Source organism: Electrona antarctica (assembly GCF_951216825.1).
Source record: "Electrona antarctica genome assembly, chromosome: 8".
Lineage (NCBI taxonomy): Eukaryota > Metazoa > Chordata > Actinopteri > Myctophiformes > Myctophidae > Electrona > Electrona antarctica.
Window position 1 is genome coordinate 17,239,960 of NC_136789.1, and position 20,656 is coordinate 17,260,615.

The 20,656-nt window shown below is 44.9% G+C and overlaps 1 protein-coding gene across 4 annotated transcripts in view; it reads left to right on the plus strand.

The window, feature by feature from the left end:
- The first annotated feature begins 285 nt into the window (after positions 1-285).
- smg6 (SMG6 nonsense mediated mRNA decay factor) overlaps positions 286-20,656 on the plus strand; it is a 29,601-nt gene continuing 9,230 nt past the window's right edge. Inside the window, exons 1-13 of one of the 4 annotated variants that reach the window (XM_079507357.1) lie at positions 286-429; positions 1,688-4,151; positions 4,572-4,764; positions 6,574-6,684; positions 7,210-7,316; positions 9,245-9,323; positions 9,445-9,555; positions 12,533-12,748; positions 14,004-14,065; positions 14,205-14,350; positions 14,754-14,867; positions 15,179-15,338; positions 16,639-16,855. In XM_079507357.1, coding sequence (XP_079363483.1) covers positions 339-429; positions 1,688-4,151; positions 4,572-4,764; positions 6,574-6,684; positions 7,210-7,316; positions 9,245-9,323; positions 9,445-9,555; positions 12,533-12,748; positions 14,004-14,065; positions 14,205-14,350; positions 14,754-14,867; positions 15,179-15,338; positions 16,639-16,855 — 4,071 coding nt within the window. In that variant the 5' untranslated portion in view covers positions 286-338. The remainder of the gene's footprint in view (positions 430-1,687; positions 4,152-4,571; positions 4,765-6,573; positions 6,685-7,209; positions 7,317-9,244; positions 9,324-9,444; positions 9,556-12,532; positions 12,749-14,003; positions 14,066-14,204; positions 14,351-14,753; positions 14,868-15,178; positions 15,339-16,638; positions 16,856-20,656) is intronic. The other 3 variants (XM_079507359.1, XM_079507360.1, XM_079507358.1) reach the window with 3 other exon arrangements.

The window sequence follows — 20,656 nt, forward strand, 5'->3', positions numbered from 1 at the left end:
ATAGCTGCCATCTAGTGGATGAAGTTGATTGCACATTATAGACCACTCACGCAGGGACTACTATGTAACTACTAAATAACCTTGCGTTTTTGTGTATGTTTTCTCTAGCTCCGTATATAGCCAGCGAATATAAGGAATATTTCAGTTCCAGTCTCACCCCCACGCAAGGCAAAACGGACTCTGCCCCCATCTGATTAACAAGATTAACAATAAAAAAAAGCAGATCTACAAACTCACAAAAGCTTACCCAGTCGCTTCTTTTGGGCTTTCTTGTTGCTTATTTCTCTCGCGGCATCTGGCAACACGGGTTGTGTTTGTTTTGTTGTCGAGAGCGGAAGATGGCGGATGATCTGGACAGAGTACGAATCTCAGCTGCGGAACTCCGTGCTGAAGCGTCGAATCTATTCAATACTGGTGACTGTCACGAAGGTGAGATTATAAGTGATCGATGGGTGGCCATATAAGACCTTGCAATGTCCACTAATTTGAGTCGAACAACCAGTGAGTTAATTTACAGAAAGTAACCTACTAAATTGAAGTTTGTGACCAGCTAGTTAGCCAGCTAGCTATACTGACTGTTATTCTCTGGTGGCGCGCCGTTTGTTTTCAACGCAAAACAACAACCACCATCACTTTCTATGCGATAGTAATTGATTGATTGATGTATTACTTTATTAGCAGTTTGGAGGGGGAAAAGGCCACAGGGAAGTACAGTTCAATACAAAGTCTGCTACGAGGAATTAAACCCAAGAAAGCACTATGGCTTGTCTCTAATGGGGTCTTTATGACTTATGTTACGTACCGTTACTCAATTCATTACACTTGAGCACAATCACTTAGTACTAAAAACGCAATTGCCTCACAATAATGGTCAGAAGTTTGATTATGCGCTGAGCAACTTTGTGTTTTCTGATGAATTGAAAATGGTGGACCCTGTTAAACAAGTGTAATGCTTGATCATGTAACAGTTTTTGTATTGAGTTGTGCTTTCGTTTGAATTGTACCCATTCGGCATACTGTTAATACATACTTCAATCAATCAAAGTTCAGAATTCAGATACTTAAGGCAACTGCCATCTTCGTCTTTTCGCTGGAGAACCTACGATCCGTGTTTTCTGTATGTAAAATTGTCATAAGATCACTTCATGGTCACCAAGGGCCGTTTTACTGAGCCTGAAAATCCTGTTATGTTAATTAATATTAATAACAATTATAATTGTTATTGCCCTCATACAAAGTTTATTCGACTATGCATGGACCTCGTCATGGTACCATCCATAGCACCTCAAAAGCCCTTAAAACAAGGCTCCAGACTTCCCATAACAAACTGTTCAGGCTACTACTTGCCTTACTCCCAGAGCCCACCTCACCCCTGCCCATTTTGATAGGCTGGAATGGTTGACGACAGAGTACAGCAATTGCAATGGGCCTGGTCTACAAGATTCACTACACCACAAGATGAAGATACCCATGTACCTGTCAAAATACTTCCTTAATGGCAACAAAGTCCACACGCACAACACCAGAGGGAGTTCAACAAACCACATGCAACCCAGATTAGGCTCAAACAAGGGATTAAATTTATTTCGCTCAATTGATAGATTGATTATTTTATTATATTATTGATATTTCTTTAGTTCATTTACCTGTTGCACCTCTAATTGTTTCTGTGTCTGCTTCTCCACAGCAGAGGAACAAGACGACCACTGCCAACGGCAGCAGCAAAGGCGCGAGGTGAAGCGACCTGCTTTGCAGCTGTACAATCCGATGGCTGCACACGGACACCACGACAGCGACGAGGGAGAGAACGCTAAACTGGGTCACCACAGGGACCCAGTTCCCACGACCTCCGACCCAGACCAGCAGGTCAGACCATCACAAGGCAAGAACAAGACCGTCTCAGAGAAAACGATGAGGAGACGCAACTGTACAGATGGTGGAGGCGGCACAGAAAGAGAAGATGAAGGCAGACCGAGAGGTGACGGTAGTAATTGTCACAACAGCATAGTTAACGTCCCAACTGGCAACAGCCACAAGCCACCAGCCAAAGCAGAAGGATGCCAAGGTCAGGACTGCAGTGAAAATGACAGCCAGGAGTCAGCCAGGCCGCTCAATGCAGCCCGCAAAGCCCGTAAACCAGACAGAGTGTTCTATCAACCTGGGAGTCGAAGGACTGGTCAGGGGAAGGAGTCTGTAGCCTCAAGAGAGGAGGACAAGCCTACACCCAGTAGGGAAGAGTCTACGGCAGAACCAGAATGCCAGAGAGAGGCGGGGGCAAAAGAAGGAAATAAAAATCCTGCCATATTGAGAGAAGGACAGAAGGACAGAGGGGATGAAGGGAGGGCGGAGAAAGCGAAGGGGGCCAGGGCTGGGGAGGGGAGTCGCAAGCAGCGCAGGAGAGACTCAGAGAAAGCTCCTGCTGCAGTGGATAACCTGTCCAGCGAAATGGAACAGCTCCACATGACGGAAGAGGAGGCAAAGACAGGAGTTGGAGGTCAGGAGGGAGAAGAGGGTAGGAGGCGCAAAGCCACCGCTGAGGGACGGAGAAGCCAAGGAGGTGGAGGTGAGGGAGCGAAAGATGAAGGAGGAGAAAAGACAGAGAGGAAGAGGGAAAGGGGAAACCGCAGGAGAAGAGGAGGAGGAGGAGAAAAAGAAAAGGAAGGAAATCAGGAGTCAAGGAGGGTAAGGGCTGAAGGAGGAGGAGGGGGGAAGAAGTGTGACAAGGGCGGTGCTGAGATGGAGAGAAACAGGAGAACATCAGAGGCAGACAGAGCAAAGGAGCCCAACAAAGCAGGAGAGACGCAACAAGGCAAGGGCAGGGACAAGCAGCGAGAGAGACTGAGAGGGGACAGCAGCAGCAACAACAACAACCACCAGCCCCGAGACGTGGACAGGAACCGGCGGGAGACGTTGGCGGAGAGAAGTGAGAGGAACAAAACTGATACCAACGTTCCGACCATTTCGACGAAGCGATACTCCAAGTCGGACATAAGGCGCTCGCGGAACCGCACCTACAGCAGCAGTTCAGCTAGCAGTGTGGATGGGCCCGGAACAGGCAAAGGGATCAACAACGAGGGGCCCCAGCCGCGGTGTTTGGGACCTGGGCGCAAGGAGAAAGCAGAGCGGAGGATCGACGGAGGTGTCCGAAAAGGAGGCGGCCAGCCACGCAGCTGGAGGACAAATGGAGAGTCGTCCACAGAGTCCCCTGAAGGCAGCGAGCTGAGCGACATGGCGGAAGACAGAAGGCGCAGGAGGAGGGACGGCGAGGAGGAAGACTGTGTGATGGAGCGACGGCAGGAGGATAAGGGCCGACCACGGGGGAACAGAGGGGGAGGCCGAGGAATCCTCCGGGTGTCGCTGGAAAAGCTACCGAGCGCATCTCCTGTCACCGCCACTGCCAGCCCACAACGCATGCCTGTCCCGGGCCCCCGTGGTAGAGGCAGGGGCATCCTGGTACTCCCTGCCCACACGGACCTCTCCAACTCGCCCGGGCCCAGGCTGCTGTTTGGGGGAATAAGAGGAGGAGGAGGAGGAGGAGGAGGGGCAGCGGCAGGCAGAGGAAGGGGAGGGAGAGGAGGGGGAGTGAGGCGCCTCTGGGACCCCAACAACCCTGACCAGAAACCCGCGCTGACCCGCAGCCAGCCCTCCCAGCATGCATCGATCCAGCAGAAGCCCATGTACCTGCAGACATCAGGGGGCGGGTACGGACAGCTCCACTTCCTGGACACAGACGACGAGGTGGCGGGCAGCCCCCCCTTCCACCCCAGCCAGCAGCAGCAGGCTGCCGCCATGGCCTACTACAAGTTCCAGAACTCTGACAACCCTTATTGCTACCCCGGCGGCAACCCGCATAACCCCAACGCTTCTACCGGCCAGCGCTATCCATACCCATACCAGATGGGTCCCTACCAAATGGGCCAGTCCAACGGTATATACCCGGCTGCTGGAGTGGGCCAGTATGGTTACCGGGGAGCTGGATACCCCCAGACCGGAGTGGACGGGGGCTTGACCCCTGAAGAGGCGGAGCGGCAGGCCAGGGGTGAGCTGGGGAGGCTTCTTAGGGCTGCTGACACACAGGAGCTCCAGCTCAGCAACCTGCTGTCCAGGGACAGACTGAGTGCAGATGGACTGGACCGCATGGCCCAGCTTAGGTGAGGAATTATGGGAAACGGGGAAAGGTTGTTGGAACAACACTCTGGCTGTGAGAGAGAGAGATATCCATCTATCTAATACATGAAGTCACTATTCTAAGTCTGTAATTGTAAAGGTGTATTACTCTATAATTGGAAGCTCTTACTGTATGTTGTTGACAGTATTCCTCCTTAGGAACTATACCTTTCATCATTGTAGTAATGCAGTTCAATCAATCTATTAAATAACCTAAACTTCTTAACACGTTTTCTTTTATTTGTTATTGCAAGTAGGACATGAACCTACTAAAATATTCCTGTGTCTACATACTGTATGCCACTTTGTACTTGAACTCCAAGTCAAAACAGTTAAACTTTAATATTTTTGGTGCAATGCCACTTTAACAAACCAGTATTATGCTTGTGGCCTTGTTGTTTCAGGGCGGAGCTGTTGACGCTGTACGAGCAGGTGATCCTGACTGACATCGAGTTCGCTGACTCTCAGAATCTGGACCAGGCCCTTTGGAAGAACGTCTTCTATCAGGTCATCGAACGCTTCCGCCAGCTGCTCAAAGACCCGGCCGCTGACAACACCCCTCGTATCAGGAACATGCTGCTCACCCTGCTGGATGAAGTACTGTGTATTTGCTCTTATGTGTTCTCTGTGCTACTGTGATAATGGATTTAAATGGTATTATGGTGGGCAAAATAAGCTTTGTATTTTTGTCTTTACTGGAGTATTTCCAGTTTTCAGCACTTTTACTCCACTACAATTATTTGAAAAATGTATTTACCAGTTACGTGGCTAAAGGAACTCAAATAATAACCCGGGTGGACCCAATTCAGGGTGAAGAAACTGCAAGTAATAGCCCCCCCTGCAAATAATACCCCCAGCTACTATTAGGCACCCGGCTACTATTTGCTGCTGATATACGTAATACGATACGACGGTATATTAACACTATGAGAGCCCAGCGTCAGTTGGAACCAGTAAATCGGTGTGCCCAGCTATTTGCAGCTTCAGAGCCCATTTCAAGGTGACACAGGACGCCATCTTAGATTTTGCAGATAGCATAGCATCCAAGCCCCCAGTAAGGCTATCCAACGTTGAAGATGCCACTACCTACTGGCAAAATGTGGAATTGCAGCACTTTCATGGAGGTGGACGGACGTTCATGTCGTCACGTGTGTATTAAAGCCCGGACCTCAAAATTGAGGTCCGAGGCTAGGCTAGGCTAAACTTCCGCTCGCTCGAGCCATTGAGTCATAATTATACTTCCGGCAGTCTTCCGGGTGCTTCAAAACGCCACTGAGCAACTTCCACTGAAATGAATAGCGGGGGGAGGGGGATACTATGCACCCCCCAATCCACTAGCGCTGCTGCTGACCCAACACACATGCACGCATGCGCGTGCAGTCGTGCACACATCAAACTGTAAAATGCGTTACTGTTTGTTGAAGAGACACATTTTCGCTGAATTAATAGAGCTTCAGAATGATAAAGTAGCCTATCTATTAGCCTACATATGTGAAAGTGAAAGCTCCACAACAAACCACTGCATTATTGCGTTGTGTGTTATAAGCATAATAAAAGTAGGATATAGGCTATATTATGCGCATGTGGACTGAACTGAATATGTAAGTCAGAGAGACTACCTATAATTCCTGTTCTAGTGTTCATTGCAAAGCAGTGGTGCCGTGTTGCGGGACTGATATAATATATAGTATAAGTTTGCGCATCCTGGCGCTTATTCACTATTTCAGGAATAAATAGCCTTGCACATGTTACCTATGAAGATAACGATGTGGCCACTGGCCATACACATTGATGAATTGTCTATTCTGTACTACACTATCTCATCCACGGCTCTGGTTCCAGTGATCCAGCTGTCACAGCTGAGCTGTGTGAGTGTGACACATTGTATTGTATTGTATTCCACTTTTGCTTTGGCAATGTATGTTTTGTATGTTTTCCCATGCAAATGATTAATTTAATTGAATTGATACACCGCACGTCATAAGTGATCGCGGAATGTGCCGTCGCTTTGACATGACAGCGTAGTACATTCCGATAGAGGCAAATCCACTCCACCACTCTGTCCTCTCATCGAATCCTCTCCTCCTCGCTGGGGGTGGGGCTAAGGTGTGAGTCCCGAGTGGAGGACGCGAGGAGAGTGAGCGAGTGTGAAAGTTGCGGTATTGGAATTTGGCTCTAGACTGTAGAGTCAGTGGTGCACTCTGATATCAAACAATTAAAAATATGTCATTTGCTATTTCCTTGACCACATCATGAACACTTCATTCGTTTACTTCATTCGTTTAAAATAGCCGATCTGCAAGCCCACAGCGTGTTGTGTGTGACTCGTGAGTTTGTATCACCTACCTTTGTCAAAGAGATTTGTTGTACATTTTTAATTGTCTTCAATTTGTCTGTGTTTCACAGGGAGCGAAATTCTTTGATGCGTTGCTTCAGAAGCTGCAAACTGTGTTCCAGTTTAAGCTAGAGGCCTACATGGATGGCGTGGCTATCAGGGCACGCCCATTACGCAAAACGGTACAACACTGTGTGTGTGTGTGTGTGTGTGTGTGTGGGGGGGGGGGGTAGGATTATATTTCGATATTGTGATATGAGACTAGGTATCGTCTGGGATTTTGGATGTCGTAATGTCATAAATTTACTGGGTTTTAATTTTATTTCTGAAAATTATTGATTCTTTTTACTCAAATGTGGAGAAAAAGAAAAGTTTATTCCATAAAAGCCAACATGTTTCGACCTGTCACGGTCTTCATCAGGGCAAGAGCTTCCGTTTTTGAGTGCTCAGGTCTCTCTTTCTTCTTTTTTAAGTCTACATATTCTCATTGATCCTAGAAGCACCATATATGTTCAAGACGTTTATAATCTCCTGTGAGCACCCAGTTGACCTCTGTCAACTAATTGCTTGAGGAAATGTGCGAAGCATCCCTCCAGATGTTCATCTTTTAAAGCTCAAAGGACTTGGTCTAGTCTAGTTGTTTAGTGTGTGTGCGTGTGTGTGTGTGTGTGTGTGTGTGTGTGTGTGTGTGTCTCTCTCTCTCTAAGGTGAAGTATGCTTTAATCAGTGCTCAGCGGTGTATGATTTGTCAGGGAGACATAGCCCGCTACCGCGAACAAGCCAGTGACTCTGCTAACTACGGCAAGGCCCGCAGGTATGCTGTCATCCACGCTATGTTGTTGGTGATGTGTGTGTTGTGAAACACATTGGATGATAAAACTGTGCATAGTGCATACTTTATATCCAAGGGCAGCTACTGTACAACACTTGAAGATGTCTAAGCACGTACAGTACTCAACCTTGCTTTGATATAGAGTCAGTTGTTACTTAAAGACGGATTATCTTTGCCCCGTATTTTTAAACGTTTTCATAATTACCCTGTTCCCATGTTTACCTGCAGACACAAACCCATGTCTAAACCAACGGCTTCGAATGCTGTCAGGAACATCATCACGTTTAATCAGAATATTGATTGGTACTGTGGTGAGATTGATACTATTTGAGTAGGTGAGATACTGACCGACCAGTAGGTGTTTTGTCGTTATTCTGTGGGTTGACCGCGACGGAGGCGTGGCTTTCTGGCCTTCTAAACGTTTGCAACATTCTGCACGGAAACTTGCTCGGTGGTGCCTCCAAGGGGCCAGTGAGGCTCTCCAACGTTGAAGCACTGGGACCTAGTGGTAAGAGGATGGACTGCAGGCGGACACGTGGAAGTATGATTGGGAAACCCCGTGCAGCTGGGCAGCATCCACTTCCGCATTTTGGGCACCAACTTTTGGTGCTTTTCGAGCCAGTTCAGTCTCTATCCGGCACAAGTTTGCTTGAGACGCGGTCAAAACAATAGCCATCATCAACCCACATAGTCAGGGAATATTATCAGTATTACCAGTCAAATCTGGGAATAAATTTCTTACCAAGAATTTTCTTCACCAATGTGTTTGTAAAGGTGTCTACTAACATATCCCACATTGGTTTATATTCAACCACCCTAGGGGAATTGCTGACAGCCGCAGAAGGTTGGGGTACCATCAACAGCCAATATATGGCAAAATGTTCTAAATTTCATTATGCTTTAAATAGCATGTGACGTGTCAAACTAGGGGGTTTTCATCATTCTGAATCCATTCCAAGCATTTGTTTTGCACGAAAAACAGTCCTTGGGCTAAAAACGGCCGCAAATGTGCTGACCTCATCACATTTTGTGATGACGTCTATGGCCTTTTTAAGCCCCTAGTTTGACCCCTAGTTTGGCCATAGACCCCCTAGTTTGGCCATAGCCACTTGCCCAAATATGCCCAAATGTGCTGACTTCATCACATTTTTTAGCCCAAGGAGTGTTTTTCGTGCAAAACTAATGCTTGGAATGGATTCAGAATGATGAAAACCCCCTAGTTTGACACGTCACATGCTACTTAAAGCATAATGAAATTTAGAAAATGTTGCCTTATAATGGTTGTATGGTACCCCAACTTTCACCACCTGTCAAAAATTCCCCTAGGGTGGTTGAATATAAACCAATGTGGGATATGTTAGTAGACACCTTTACAAACACATTGGTGAAGAAATGTATTCCCAGGTTTTATTAATATCCCCTGACTAACAGAATAACGACAAAATGCCTACTGAGCTCATCGGTATGTCAGTATGTCACCTACATAGACCAATCAATAGTCTGATTAAACATGACAACGTCCCATTCAGTGTATTGACAGCATCCAAATGGGGTTGTCTAAACTTAGTTCACTTACCCATCTGTAAAATATTGCCTAAACACCAAAATTGTACCCATATACTGTACCTGAACTTAGGCCAGGTATTATCACACCGCAGGGAGACATTCCATTTTATTCCCCCTATTTTATTTATTGTCCCTATTCTATTATTCCCCATGCGTCTTGTTTTATTCTTTTATTACAATTGTCTAGTTTAATTTTGAATAAAATGATCAGTTGTTGAAAATTGAGATTGTGTGTCAACACAATCGCATCTCACACCCAAGGTTGGAAATGTGTACAACTTTTAATAGACAATCCCCTGTAGAGTTTACTGATGACGGCAGTGTCTTTGACTCCTTATTCTAAGCTGGTACCTGAAAGCCCAGCAGATTGCTCCTAAAAATGGACGACCCTACAACCAGCTGGCGCTGTTGGCAGTCTACACGGTATGTCTTTAAAAAAAACGTCTGCAGCTGATGGGAATTATATTGTTGGATTCATTCCGAAATAATGAATAATGAATATGCTAATAAGCTCTTTCCATTTCTCTTTTCCGTCCCTTATCAGAAGAGGAAGTTGGATGCTGTGTATTATTACATGCGCAGCTTGGCAGCCTCCAACCCCATCCTCACAGCAAGGGAGAGTCTGATGGGTCTGTTTGAGGAGGCAAAGCGCAAGGTCAGTCATTTACCCTTCATGTTCTCACAAGTACCTTGACCGTATATACACGCACAGGAACAAAAGGCACCAGCTACTACGTCACTGACACGCTGCAACACGCTGCAACACACACTGCAACAACACACTAACACGTCACACACTTACCCTCCGCGTCGATCCACGGCTATCTCCTCATGTCGCGCCGCACGACCACATTCAACACCAACCGCGTAAACATTGTCATCCCACTGCCACTAAAGCCGGCTCCCGTCCACACTCGCAAACAATATCAATATCCATAATAAACACAAACACGCCACAAGCACCGACACCCCCGCCTAATTTGTTGCCACGTCTATGAAAACAACCACAGAAAAAATGCCATTCAACACGCTACTTACAACTCGCTTACAATTCGCAGACCTGGCAACACTGCATCCCGTGATTCCACTCTTTTCATTGGCTGCGCCATAGAGTGGCTGCGCCGCCAACATTGTTGCCACGTCTATGTAAACAAGGCCGCAAACCCTGACTTCCTACAGCCTATACTTTCACACACTACCACTCGCTTACAATACGTGGACCTGGCAACACCACATCACCCCTTCCCACTGGCTCAAAACCCCACCACGTGACCCACGTGGTTCGTCTTACCTTTCACACTTCCGGAAACACTACCGGAAGTTACACAGTACACACACACACACACACACACACACACACGCACGCACGCACGCACGCACGCACGCACGCGCGCACACACACACGTGTACAGCCTGCCGGAAACCAACAGTAGAAGAAGAAGAACAACAACAACACAGCTTCTACACTGATTCTAACTTGGATGGCGAGCGCCGCGATTACATACAGTTACAATCATGCAAACACGACCGCGTCGACACCTGGCGTGGTACAATCGGGACGAACCGCGGCGCATATATGGATCACAACAACACCACCAACACTACACGCACACGCTGCAACAACGCGATGCAACACAACACGTAAGTTACGTATGTTACTATGGTTCTATGAATCCTGGATGACTGCTTAACACTGGATGATTTGCGTCCAGTGTTAACCACTGCCTCTGCCAGTCACTACGGATGAAATTGAACAGCTGTGTACAACGCAGTGTCACTGCAGACACGTGTGTGTGTGTGTGTGTGTGGTGTGTGCGTGCGTGCGTGCGCGGGGGGGGGGGGGGATTTTGTATCGCCTCGCGATGCAGCTGAAATGGCACGCACACACACACACACACGCCACAGAACGCTAATAATAATAATAATACACAATTACAACACTACACTAATCATAACAACAGTACAGAGAACAGTACAGTACACATGAGTACAGTACAGTACAGAAAGAAAGCTCACATCAGAATATTAATCCATGTCATAATAATAATAATAAAAAATAATAACACAACACTAATAACTATAATATCAACAGTACAGACAACAGTACAGTACATCAGAATATTAATCCATGTAATAATAATAATAATAAATAAGAACACAACACTAATAACAGTACACAGAACAGTCCACTACAGTACACATGAGTACAGTACAGTACAATATACTGTTCCTGCGCCTTGCCATGCTCTTTCAATCATAATAATCATAAACAATAATAACACTACACTAATAACAACAATAATATCAACAATACACAGAACAGCACAGTACACATGAGTACAGTACAGTACAGAAACAAAGCTCACATCAGAATATTAATCCATGTAATAATAATACTAATAATAATACATAATAACACAACACTAATAACTATAATATCAACAGTACAGAGAACAGTACAGTACATCAGAATATTAATCCATGTAATAATAATAATAATAAAAAATAACACATACAACAGCACAGAGAACAGTACACATGAGTACAGTACAGTACAAAGACTTACAGTACAGCACAGTACAGTACAGTATACTGTTCCTGCGCCTTGCCATGCTCGCTTTCATACGCAAATACACAAAACCACACAGGGCCACTCAGCCAGCTTGGCAACTTTGCGCTTTCCAAGCAAATGCATAAATGAAAACATCATGGCTTGCCATTGCCTTCTTCCCATTTGCGACGCATCGCATGGCGCGAGGATGAGCGGGCCGAAGGCCCGCGAAATTCTAGTATACATACATACATACATACATACATACATACATACATCAGAGATTAAAATAGGGTGCATTTTGCATCCCAAAACGCAGTTTATAGTAAAACAACGACCTCTGCATCCACGGGATGCACTACAGTACTGTTTTTTATTCTTTAGTTATAATAATAATTTCTGCTTCTGTTTTCAACATGACTATAACCACATTATAACCATATAAAATGAAATGGGAGTTAAATGCTGCAATTTGTAAAAATGGCAAAATATGACTCCTAACGTGGTTGAAGTGGGACTCATAAAATGTCCCTGGGACTCATCTAAAAAACCATCCCTGCATCCCGGGACTCATTACATTGAAAACATATTCACATCCCTGATACATACATACATACATACATATACACACAGGCCAAAGAGAACTTCCCCAGGGAAAGGAAGGGACCGCACTCTCCAGAGACTCAGGACAAGATTATGCTTCATTTCTTTATTGCACAACGCGTTTCGCCGTTTGGCACGGCGAAACACGTCGTGCAATAAAGAAATGAAGCATAACTAATCTTGTCCTGAGTCTCTGGAGTGTGCGGTCCCTTCCTTTCCCTGGGGAAGTTCTCTTTGGCCTGCATTTATACCTTGCCTACCAGCACCTCCCCCACCTGGATGTGCATGTGAGAAGCTATCTGTTTGTTTATATATATCTATATATATATATATATATATATATATATATATATATAATGCACATTGCACACAAAATTGAGATTGACAAAAAAAAGAAGAACTTTCATTTAATTTGACATCCCCCATTCTCAACAATGATTTACAATTGTTATTTTGACTTTTTTTTCCTCCCCTGCAGGCAGACCAGCTGGAGAAGAAGAGGAGACAGGAGTCTGAGGGAGGCTCCAGGGGACCAGCGGTGCGAGGAAGAGGACGAGGGGAGGACGGCGCCCGCGTGGAGACCTGGATCCGGCCGAGCGGTCCCACAGCAAACCCATCCTCACACAGAGGAGGCAGTGAGTCCAGCAGGGACTCTGAACAGGACGGGGAGCTGGGCAACCTCAGTGCCAGTGATGTGAGAATCAGACTTTCTTTCTTTTGTTATGGACCCGATTTGTTCCGAGATCTGGTTATATCTGAGATTTTAAAGATTCCATGTTTGTACGCCGGTGTTTTCAATTCAAACCAGCATGGCAGGCAGTGGCAGCCGGCTTGCCTTGCAGTATGGTACGCTACACATGCATTGTGTATGCATGTGGGGGGGAGCAGTTTTGTTCCTGCTATGTGCACATAAATGTGCATACATACCCTGGTCTGATCTGCACATGTCTTGTCCACGTGCTCACAAGTGTTATATGAAGGCGGTACAGTGAACGGTTTTCAAGATCACAGTAATATGCAGACACATTGGAAGAGGCCCACGTAACCTTGCATTAGCAATCGCCTCCCCCACAGACACATCTGAGTATTCTTCTAATGTCTATTCTAATCTTTCCTGTTCGCTCGCACAATGCTGAATATATTCAGTATGCTATTCTCGTCATCCTGCTAAATACCTAAGTATTCTTCTAATGTCTATTCTAATCTTTCCTGTTTGCTCGCACAATGCTGAATATATTCAGTATGCTATTCTCGTCATCCTGCTAAATACCTAACCGACACTGACTTCGCTGATGACATCGCGCTTATCAGTCAATCATTGGAATACGCTCAGGCTCTCCTTCAGTCTCTTGAGCAGGCCTCCAACTGTGTTGGTCTTTATCTCAACGAGACGAAAACTGAATATGTAAATATATGCAAATCCAACAATAACCACATTATAAAAACACTTAACACTCCTCTGAAACGGGTTGATGACTACAAGTATTTGGGTTCATATTATACATCTTCTTCCCAAAAGGACTTTCAAACTAGGAAGGGTATGGCCTGGTCAGCCTGCAATGACATGCATAAGATCTGGTCATCCCAGCTTAGTAAGATGTTAAAAGTAAAAATATTTAGGAAGACCGTTGAGCCGATTCTACTCTATGGCTCCGAGACATGGACACTTTCAAAGAAACTAGAGAAACGGTTGGATGGCACTTACACCCGCCTTCTAATGAGAGCGCAAAATCTGTCTTGGAAGAGCCACCCATCGACTAATGGGGGTGGCAATGAAGGACCGGGAAGTCTGTCGTGGCATTGTGAAATCCATGATCTCGACCGTGGTCGAAAAATGATATTACTCATATCGTCCACGTTACATCTGCAGAAATGTCGCTGTCCTACATTTACCTTTTTTTAACTTATACACTCACTAACTTCTGTCATCTTGTTATGTTCCCTTTTAGCTCAATAAGAGGTTTATTCTGAGCTTCCTGTACGGCCATGGAAAGCTCTTCACAAAAGTCGGGTGAGTGCTTGTGTACTGTGTGCTGTGCTCATTCTTGATGAGGAGAATCATTCTCAGAGAGCATGTCATCTAATGCTTGCCCTCTTTCTTGCGCCTCTCTCTCTCTCTCTCTCTTGCTCGCATGTGTTTTTTCATACAGTATGGAGTCTTTTCCTGCAGTAGCCAGTCGGATTCTGCAGGAGTTCAGGGCTCTGCTCCAGCACAGCCCCTCCCCTCTGGGCAGCACACGAATGCTTCAGATCATCACTATCAACATGTTCACTATCCACAATGCTCATAGCAGAGGTAACAAAGACCTGCTACCCTTGTTACCCTTTTTTTTAAAAATATTTTTATTTTAACGTTTCATCGAGTTACATGAAGTGTTCATATTCTGAAATAAAATACTTTTTTTCGAAGCCACGCCCACTGCCTTTTCCACTTTTCCACTGACAACATTTTTTGATAGGGTCTCATTGTGTTATGTGAATCCGTTCAGGCCTTACAGGCCTATTTGTGAGAGGCCACACCCACCGCTAACTCCAACCCTTTGGTGCAAAGTTGATCAGTTCGTCCTTGCCTCATGAGCAAACCTTTACACAAAGCCTTGTGCAAATCGGTTCATAACTTTTGGAGATATCTTGCCAACAAACAGAAACGGAACCCTGAGGTAATTCTGATCATAATACATGCTGTGTGTGTTTGTCAGCTGGAGAAGGAGACCCACGCTCCGTCCTTCAGGAACAGAGCACAGCTCTGGGCTTGGCCATGTTTGGTCTGATGGTTCAACGCTGCACAGAACTCCTCAGAGACACACCTGCAGGTACACACACAACACACACACACACACACAACCTTCTTACTTCCATTCCGTAGCATAGTCTGTCTTGTGTTTTGAATGCAGCATTGGGTAGTCTGACGAACATATTTATGTACTAACAGACAGTAATTATTTAATTCTCAAGAGCGCTGCGAAACGGGGGTCTGTTTCCTTTGATTTTAAGGCTTACAATGAGTTTTGTTCATCAGGTGTACTTTTAAGCTCCTACCATGACATTAGCCAATATAATAGTTTGACAAACTTGATTTCCTAGTTTGATGTCCAATCTCAATCTCTTGCTCCCTGTCTCTCAGAGGCCATCCCACTGGAGAATGGAGAGAAAGGGGAGGAGGGCATGGTGAGAGTCTCTGCTTTCCCATTGGACATCAGAGAGTTGCTGCCCAGCATCAAGGTCTGGTCTGATTGGATGTTGGGACATCCTGAACAGTGGAACCCACCACCATGTCGTATCAGGTACACGCGCACGCGTTCAAAGTCAAGCATGCACAAACATACCAACCTACGTCAGTCATATAGACCCAGCTAAAGCTAATACATATTTAAAGGCCCTATTAAATCCAAATCAATGTTCATGTTTATCACATACTGTATGTCTTGAGCTGAACTGACAAACAAGGTAGTTGTAATGTTATTTAGAGTTAGTCTTTAGTTTTTCCTAGAAAACAAAACGGAAATGTTGATAAAGTGTTATCTTGGTCAATTGATTATCACAAAGAAATAGAAAACAAATTGTAATTTGGACTAGGCTTGAAGTCTTGTGTAGGTTTATACATGCTTTTTTCTGTTAGCAAGATGGCATAAATGTAGCAAGAATCAGCTGCTCAAATGGTGGCTGCGAATCCCTGCTGAGCCTGACACAACACACACGCCTCTGCTAGGGTTGGGAACCTTAAGGATTTTAACGATTCGGGTTCCTTGACGATTCCCTCTTAACGGCCCGATTCCATAACAGTTCCTTTTAACGATTCTTATAGCTGGTTCCAAATGGACCCTTACAGTTCTGTAACTCTTGAGGATGTACAAATAGAACAACTGGTGGTCACAAGTGGTAAATAGCTTGCAGGGTTGGAATTGGGGAGATTACTACTCAATCGCTTCGGTTTTCCCCACTCAGAGGAGGCTCGCAGACCTCCATTGTAAGAAAAGGCTAATGTTAGCATTAGCTCACGCTAGATATCTTTCTCAAAAAAGGTTTATACTTCGATCGCGATGCGATGAAAAATCAGAAATCTGATCCGAACCTTGGATGTCTGATCAGCACCACGGACAGGGGCGTAGTTTTCGAGTAAGGAGACAGGAGATCCTAATTTGTAACAGTAGTCTATGCATGCCATGTGTGAGCAGTGAGCACGCTCCGTGCGTGCAGGGGCGAGCAATGCATTGCCTAGCAACCAGCTCGGGGCAAAAAAAAGGTTTTTAGCTGGCCGTTTCAGATCCATATAAAGCGCTACAAAGCGTATATACGTCAGTCGCAGACAACAGATGGATATTAAAACACGTGTGTGTGTGTGTGTGTGTGTGTGTGTGTGTGTGTGTGTGTGTGTGTGTGTGTGTGTGTGTGTGTGTGTGTGTGTGTGTGTGTGTGTGTGTGTGTGTGTGTGTGTGTGTGTGTGTGTGTGTGTGTGTGTGTGTGTGTGTGTGTGTGTGTGTGTGTGTGTGTGTGTGTGTGTGTGTGTGTGTGTGTATATGTATATAATAGCAGACAATGTGTTAACAACAACATTGTGGTTCTCGCTGTGTGCCCCGTCTCCAGCAGCAACCCTGACGTTTGGCAGTGTCTGGCAGACATGTGCAATGTGCTGGCGCACGTGGATCATGGGGAGGCGCCCTTATACAAAGCGGATGCGGAGGACGAGGGGGACGAGGAGCTGAGCCTGCTGCTACTGGAGGAGGACCGACTGCTGGCCGGCTTTGTCCCGCTGCTGGCTGCGCCGCTGGAGCCCTGCTTCGTAGACAGACACACTGACACAGTGAGTGAGCTGGTTACTGTATAGAAGAGTAACTATTGACATATAGGAGCCCTGCTTCGTAGACAGACACACTGACACAGTGAGTGAGCTGGTTACTGTATAGAAGAGTAACTATTGACATATAGGAGCCCTGCTTCGTAGACAGACACACTGACACAGTGAGTGAGCTGGTTACTGTATAGAAGAGTAACTATTGACATATAGGAGCCCTGCTTCGTAGACAGACACACTGACACAGTGAGTCAGCTAGTTACTGTATAGAAGAGTAACTATTGACATATAGGAGCCCTGCTTCGTAGACAGACACACTGACACAGTGAGTGAGCTGGTTACTGTATAGAAGAGTAACTATTGACATATAGGAGCCCTGCTTCGTAGACAGACACACTGACACATTGAGTGAGCTGGTTACTGTATAGAAGAGTAACTATTGACATATAGGAGCCCTGCTTCGTAGACAGACACACTGACACAGTGAGTGAGCTGGTTACTGTATAGAAGAGTAACTATTGACATATAGGAGCCCTGCTTCGTAGACAGACACACTGACACAGTGAGTGAGCTAGTTACTGTATAGAAGAGTAACTATTGACATATAGGAGCCCTGCTTCGTAGACAGACACACTGACACAGTGAGTCAGCTAGTTACTGTATAGAAGAGTAACTATTGACATATAGGAGCCCTCCTTCGTAGACAGACACACTGACACAGTGAGTGAGCTAGTTACTGTATAGAAGAGTAACTATTGACATATAGGAGCCCTGCTTCGTAGACACTGAGTGAGGCGGTTACTAGGGCTGTCCTCTGAAAGTCGACCAGTCAAAGAGGCAGTCGAGAGCCGAGACCCCATCAGTCGATGCAAATTATTTGATTCGACCCGTCTGTGTTTTGCTTTTGGTCAATTAATTTTATAGCGTCAGTTACGAGTGAGCTCTGGTATGTTGTGTATTTCTAATTTAGTCCATCAACTTCCTGGAAGTAGAATGAATGAAGTAGTAGAATGAAACCAGTTGACCAGAGCCTTCCGTTGACTCTGTAGTTAACATGAGGCTCTTATTTTGAAATCTGCCGTTCTGAGAGGAAATACTTCTGATTGTTATTAGCTACTTGTTTGCAGAAAAGCCGACATGACGCTTTTCAGAAAAAAAAGACATCACGTGGATTACTTGCACGCAAGATTTTGGTTAAAGTTCATATTTATGATATGAAAACCATGTTCCTGTGACTTAAACAATGTACACCGTTTGGAAGTGTGTTAAACCCTTTGGACCTCTGCAGCATTAGGTGGAGTGGTGTTAATTCACTCTTCGCTAAGTCCCACCCAAGCCCGTTGTTGGCCAATACCACGTTAGCGACGGTTACTAAGGTAGGATACTGGTCACGCTTGCATGCTGGTCAAATACCTGGCTCTCATAGACTTCCATTGTAACGGGGAAACAGCTCTCAAAGTCAGTCAGTTACAGAACACAACAAAAGTTTATGACATCAGGAAAACTAGATTTATAAAGTAACTATTTTGGTTGGAGATATACAGTGAAGCGGTTCTAGTGTTCCCAACTCTCGTTTGTAAACAAGTCGCCATGCTGTTTGAGATGCACCCAGCTGCAGTCCCAGACATTTCTCCTAAAGTGTCTCCCTCAAACGCGTCCAAAATTGTGTATGGTGTTTGCGACAAGTGGACGAGATCAAATACATTTGTTTACATCCAACGGCCTGGATGGAAGGCTGAGACCGAGGCTACTTCAGAAGTGTGTGTACAGATTTGGACCAATCAGATCGTTTTGTAGGCAAACCGGAACTTCTTTCCACACAAACTTGTCAGGGTTGCCAGGTCTGCTTATTTCCCGCTACTTTTGGCTTAAGGCTAATAATTAGTGTATGTAATACATTACCAAAACATGAATTATCATAGACATAGGCCTACATAGTATTTATAATGATAAATGCATACAATCTTTTTATTATGATTATATATGGTCATATTATTGTGTTTGTTTTGGCTTGTTTTTCTTGATTTGGCTTTAAGAGTTGGCTTGTTTTTGGAGGTGGGTTGGCTTATTTCTCTCACACAATGTGGCAACACTGAAGTCAAAACAAAAACACGACAACGTTGACATTTTTTATTAAAAATAAAACGGCATGAGTTTTCCTGATGTCATAAACGGTCAGAATCAGCTTAGTGTTCTAAAAGAGTGACTTTGAGAGCTGTTCCCCCGTTACAATGGAAGTCAATGAGAGCCTATTTTTATTTCTAATATGTACTATTAAACTGCACAACGGAGCAAAATAATTCATGGAACGTACTAGTTTGCTCATAACAAGGTAAGACAACAAACCCTCTTTCTGAGGTCCACACATGCTGTACAGCAAATATATTTATTGACACTGCTTAAACATTTTGACCAGCATTGCAAGCGTGACCAGTATCCTACCTTAGTAACCGTCGCTAAGGTGGTATTGGCCAACAACGGGCTTGGGTGGGACTTAGCGAAGAGCTACTTATCTCATGCTGTAGCGCCACGCACACAGCTTGTCGTTCTGATAAAAAGTTGACTGCAATTATTAGGTACACAATATTTCGGTAATTTCTCTTTAATGTTATTTTACTACTGGACGGCGGCGGTGGTTCAGGGGTAGAGTGGCTGGATGGTAACCGTGAGGTTGCCAGTTCAAACCCGGGCTCCCCCAGAGTTACTGTCGAAGTGTCCTTGAGCAAGACACTGAACCCCAAATTGCTCCCGATGTGCTAGTTGGTGCCTTGCATGGTTTCCGCTGCCATCGGTGTATGAATGTGTGTGTGAATGGGTGAATGTAATGCACAATCTCTGTAAAGTGCCTTGGATAAAGGCGCTATATAAATGCACCATTTACCATTTACTGGATGTGCAACATAGCTCTTTGATACAGTAGCGTTGCGCTCAGACTGTATGTAGTCTAAGTCTACACAGGATTGTTGTCAGTCGTCATTTGGTTTACGGATTCATTGCTTTTAAATGTTAGCAATTGTAGCCTCCAATAAAGACCTATTCTTGTCGACGAGTCGCATTAAACTCCCGACTCTGATTCGACTAGATACTATAAATCCTGAGTCTGGGACAGCTCTAGTGGTTATTGTACATAATTATAGTAGTAACCATATGCAGAATTTGGCCATGGGTGCTATGTCTCAAGACATACTGCTGTCCATTATTGTGTGCTAATTGTACACATTTATTTCCATTATGTGCTATAGGTCGTATGAGACCATCATGGTGACTTCATACTGCATCATCTCTTTACCAGACCTTTATATTGCACAGGCTTTGATTTTGAGTTTGAGAAAATAGGAAGTAGGTATTTCAATGGACACATCTCACTTCTTTGTGAGAAGACTCTCTTTTTATCCCAGACACCATTTTCTGCTCAAAGATGACCTGGGACATGCAATAAAGGATTTTCTACTTCAATTTAACAGAGCTTCCTTGGACCGTCTTTGAAGTTCACCACCTTTTTATATTTTTTCCACTGTGAACTCTTACAAACTCAAAGGTATAGAACTGTTAAAGAACTCTTGCCCTGTACTCTCAACCATTAGTTGAGAGTTAGGGCACTGTGACATAAAGCCCGAGAGACTATTGAGTGATTTAATGAAACACAAAGTAAGAGTAAGAGATATTTCTTTTGGCGAGATGGAAAAACTCAAAAATAGGTAGCTACAAACAGGAGCTGGCAACAGGATGAACTGCACTCAGAACTCATGTTGTGCTCTTTTATGCCACTGAAAATGTATACAACTTTTGTTTCTGGTAAAACGGTAAATT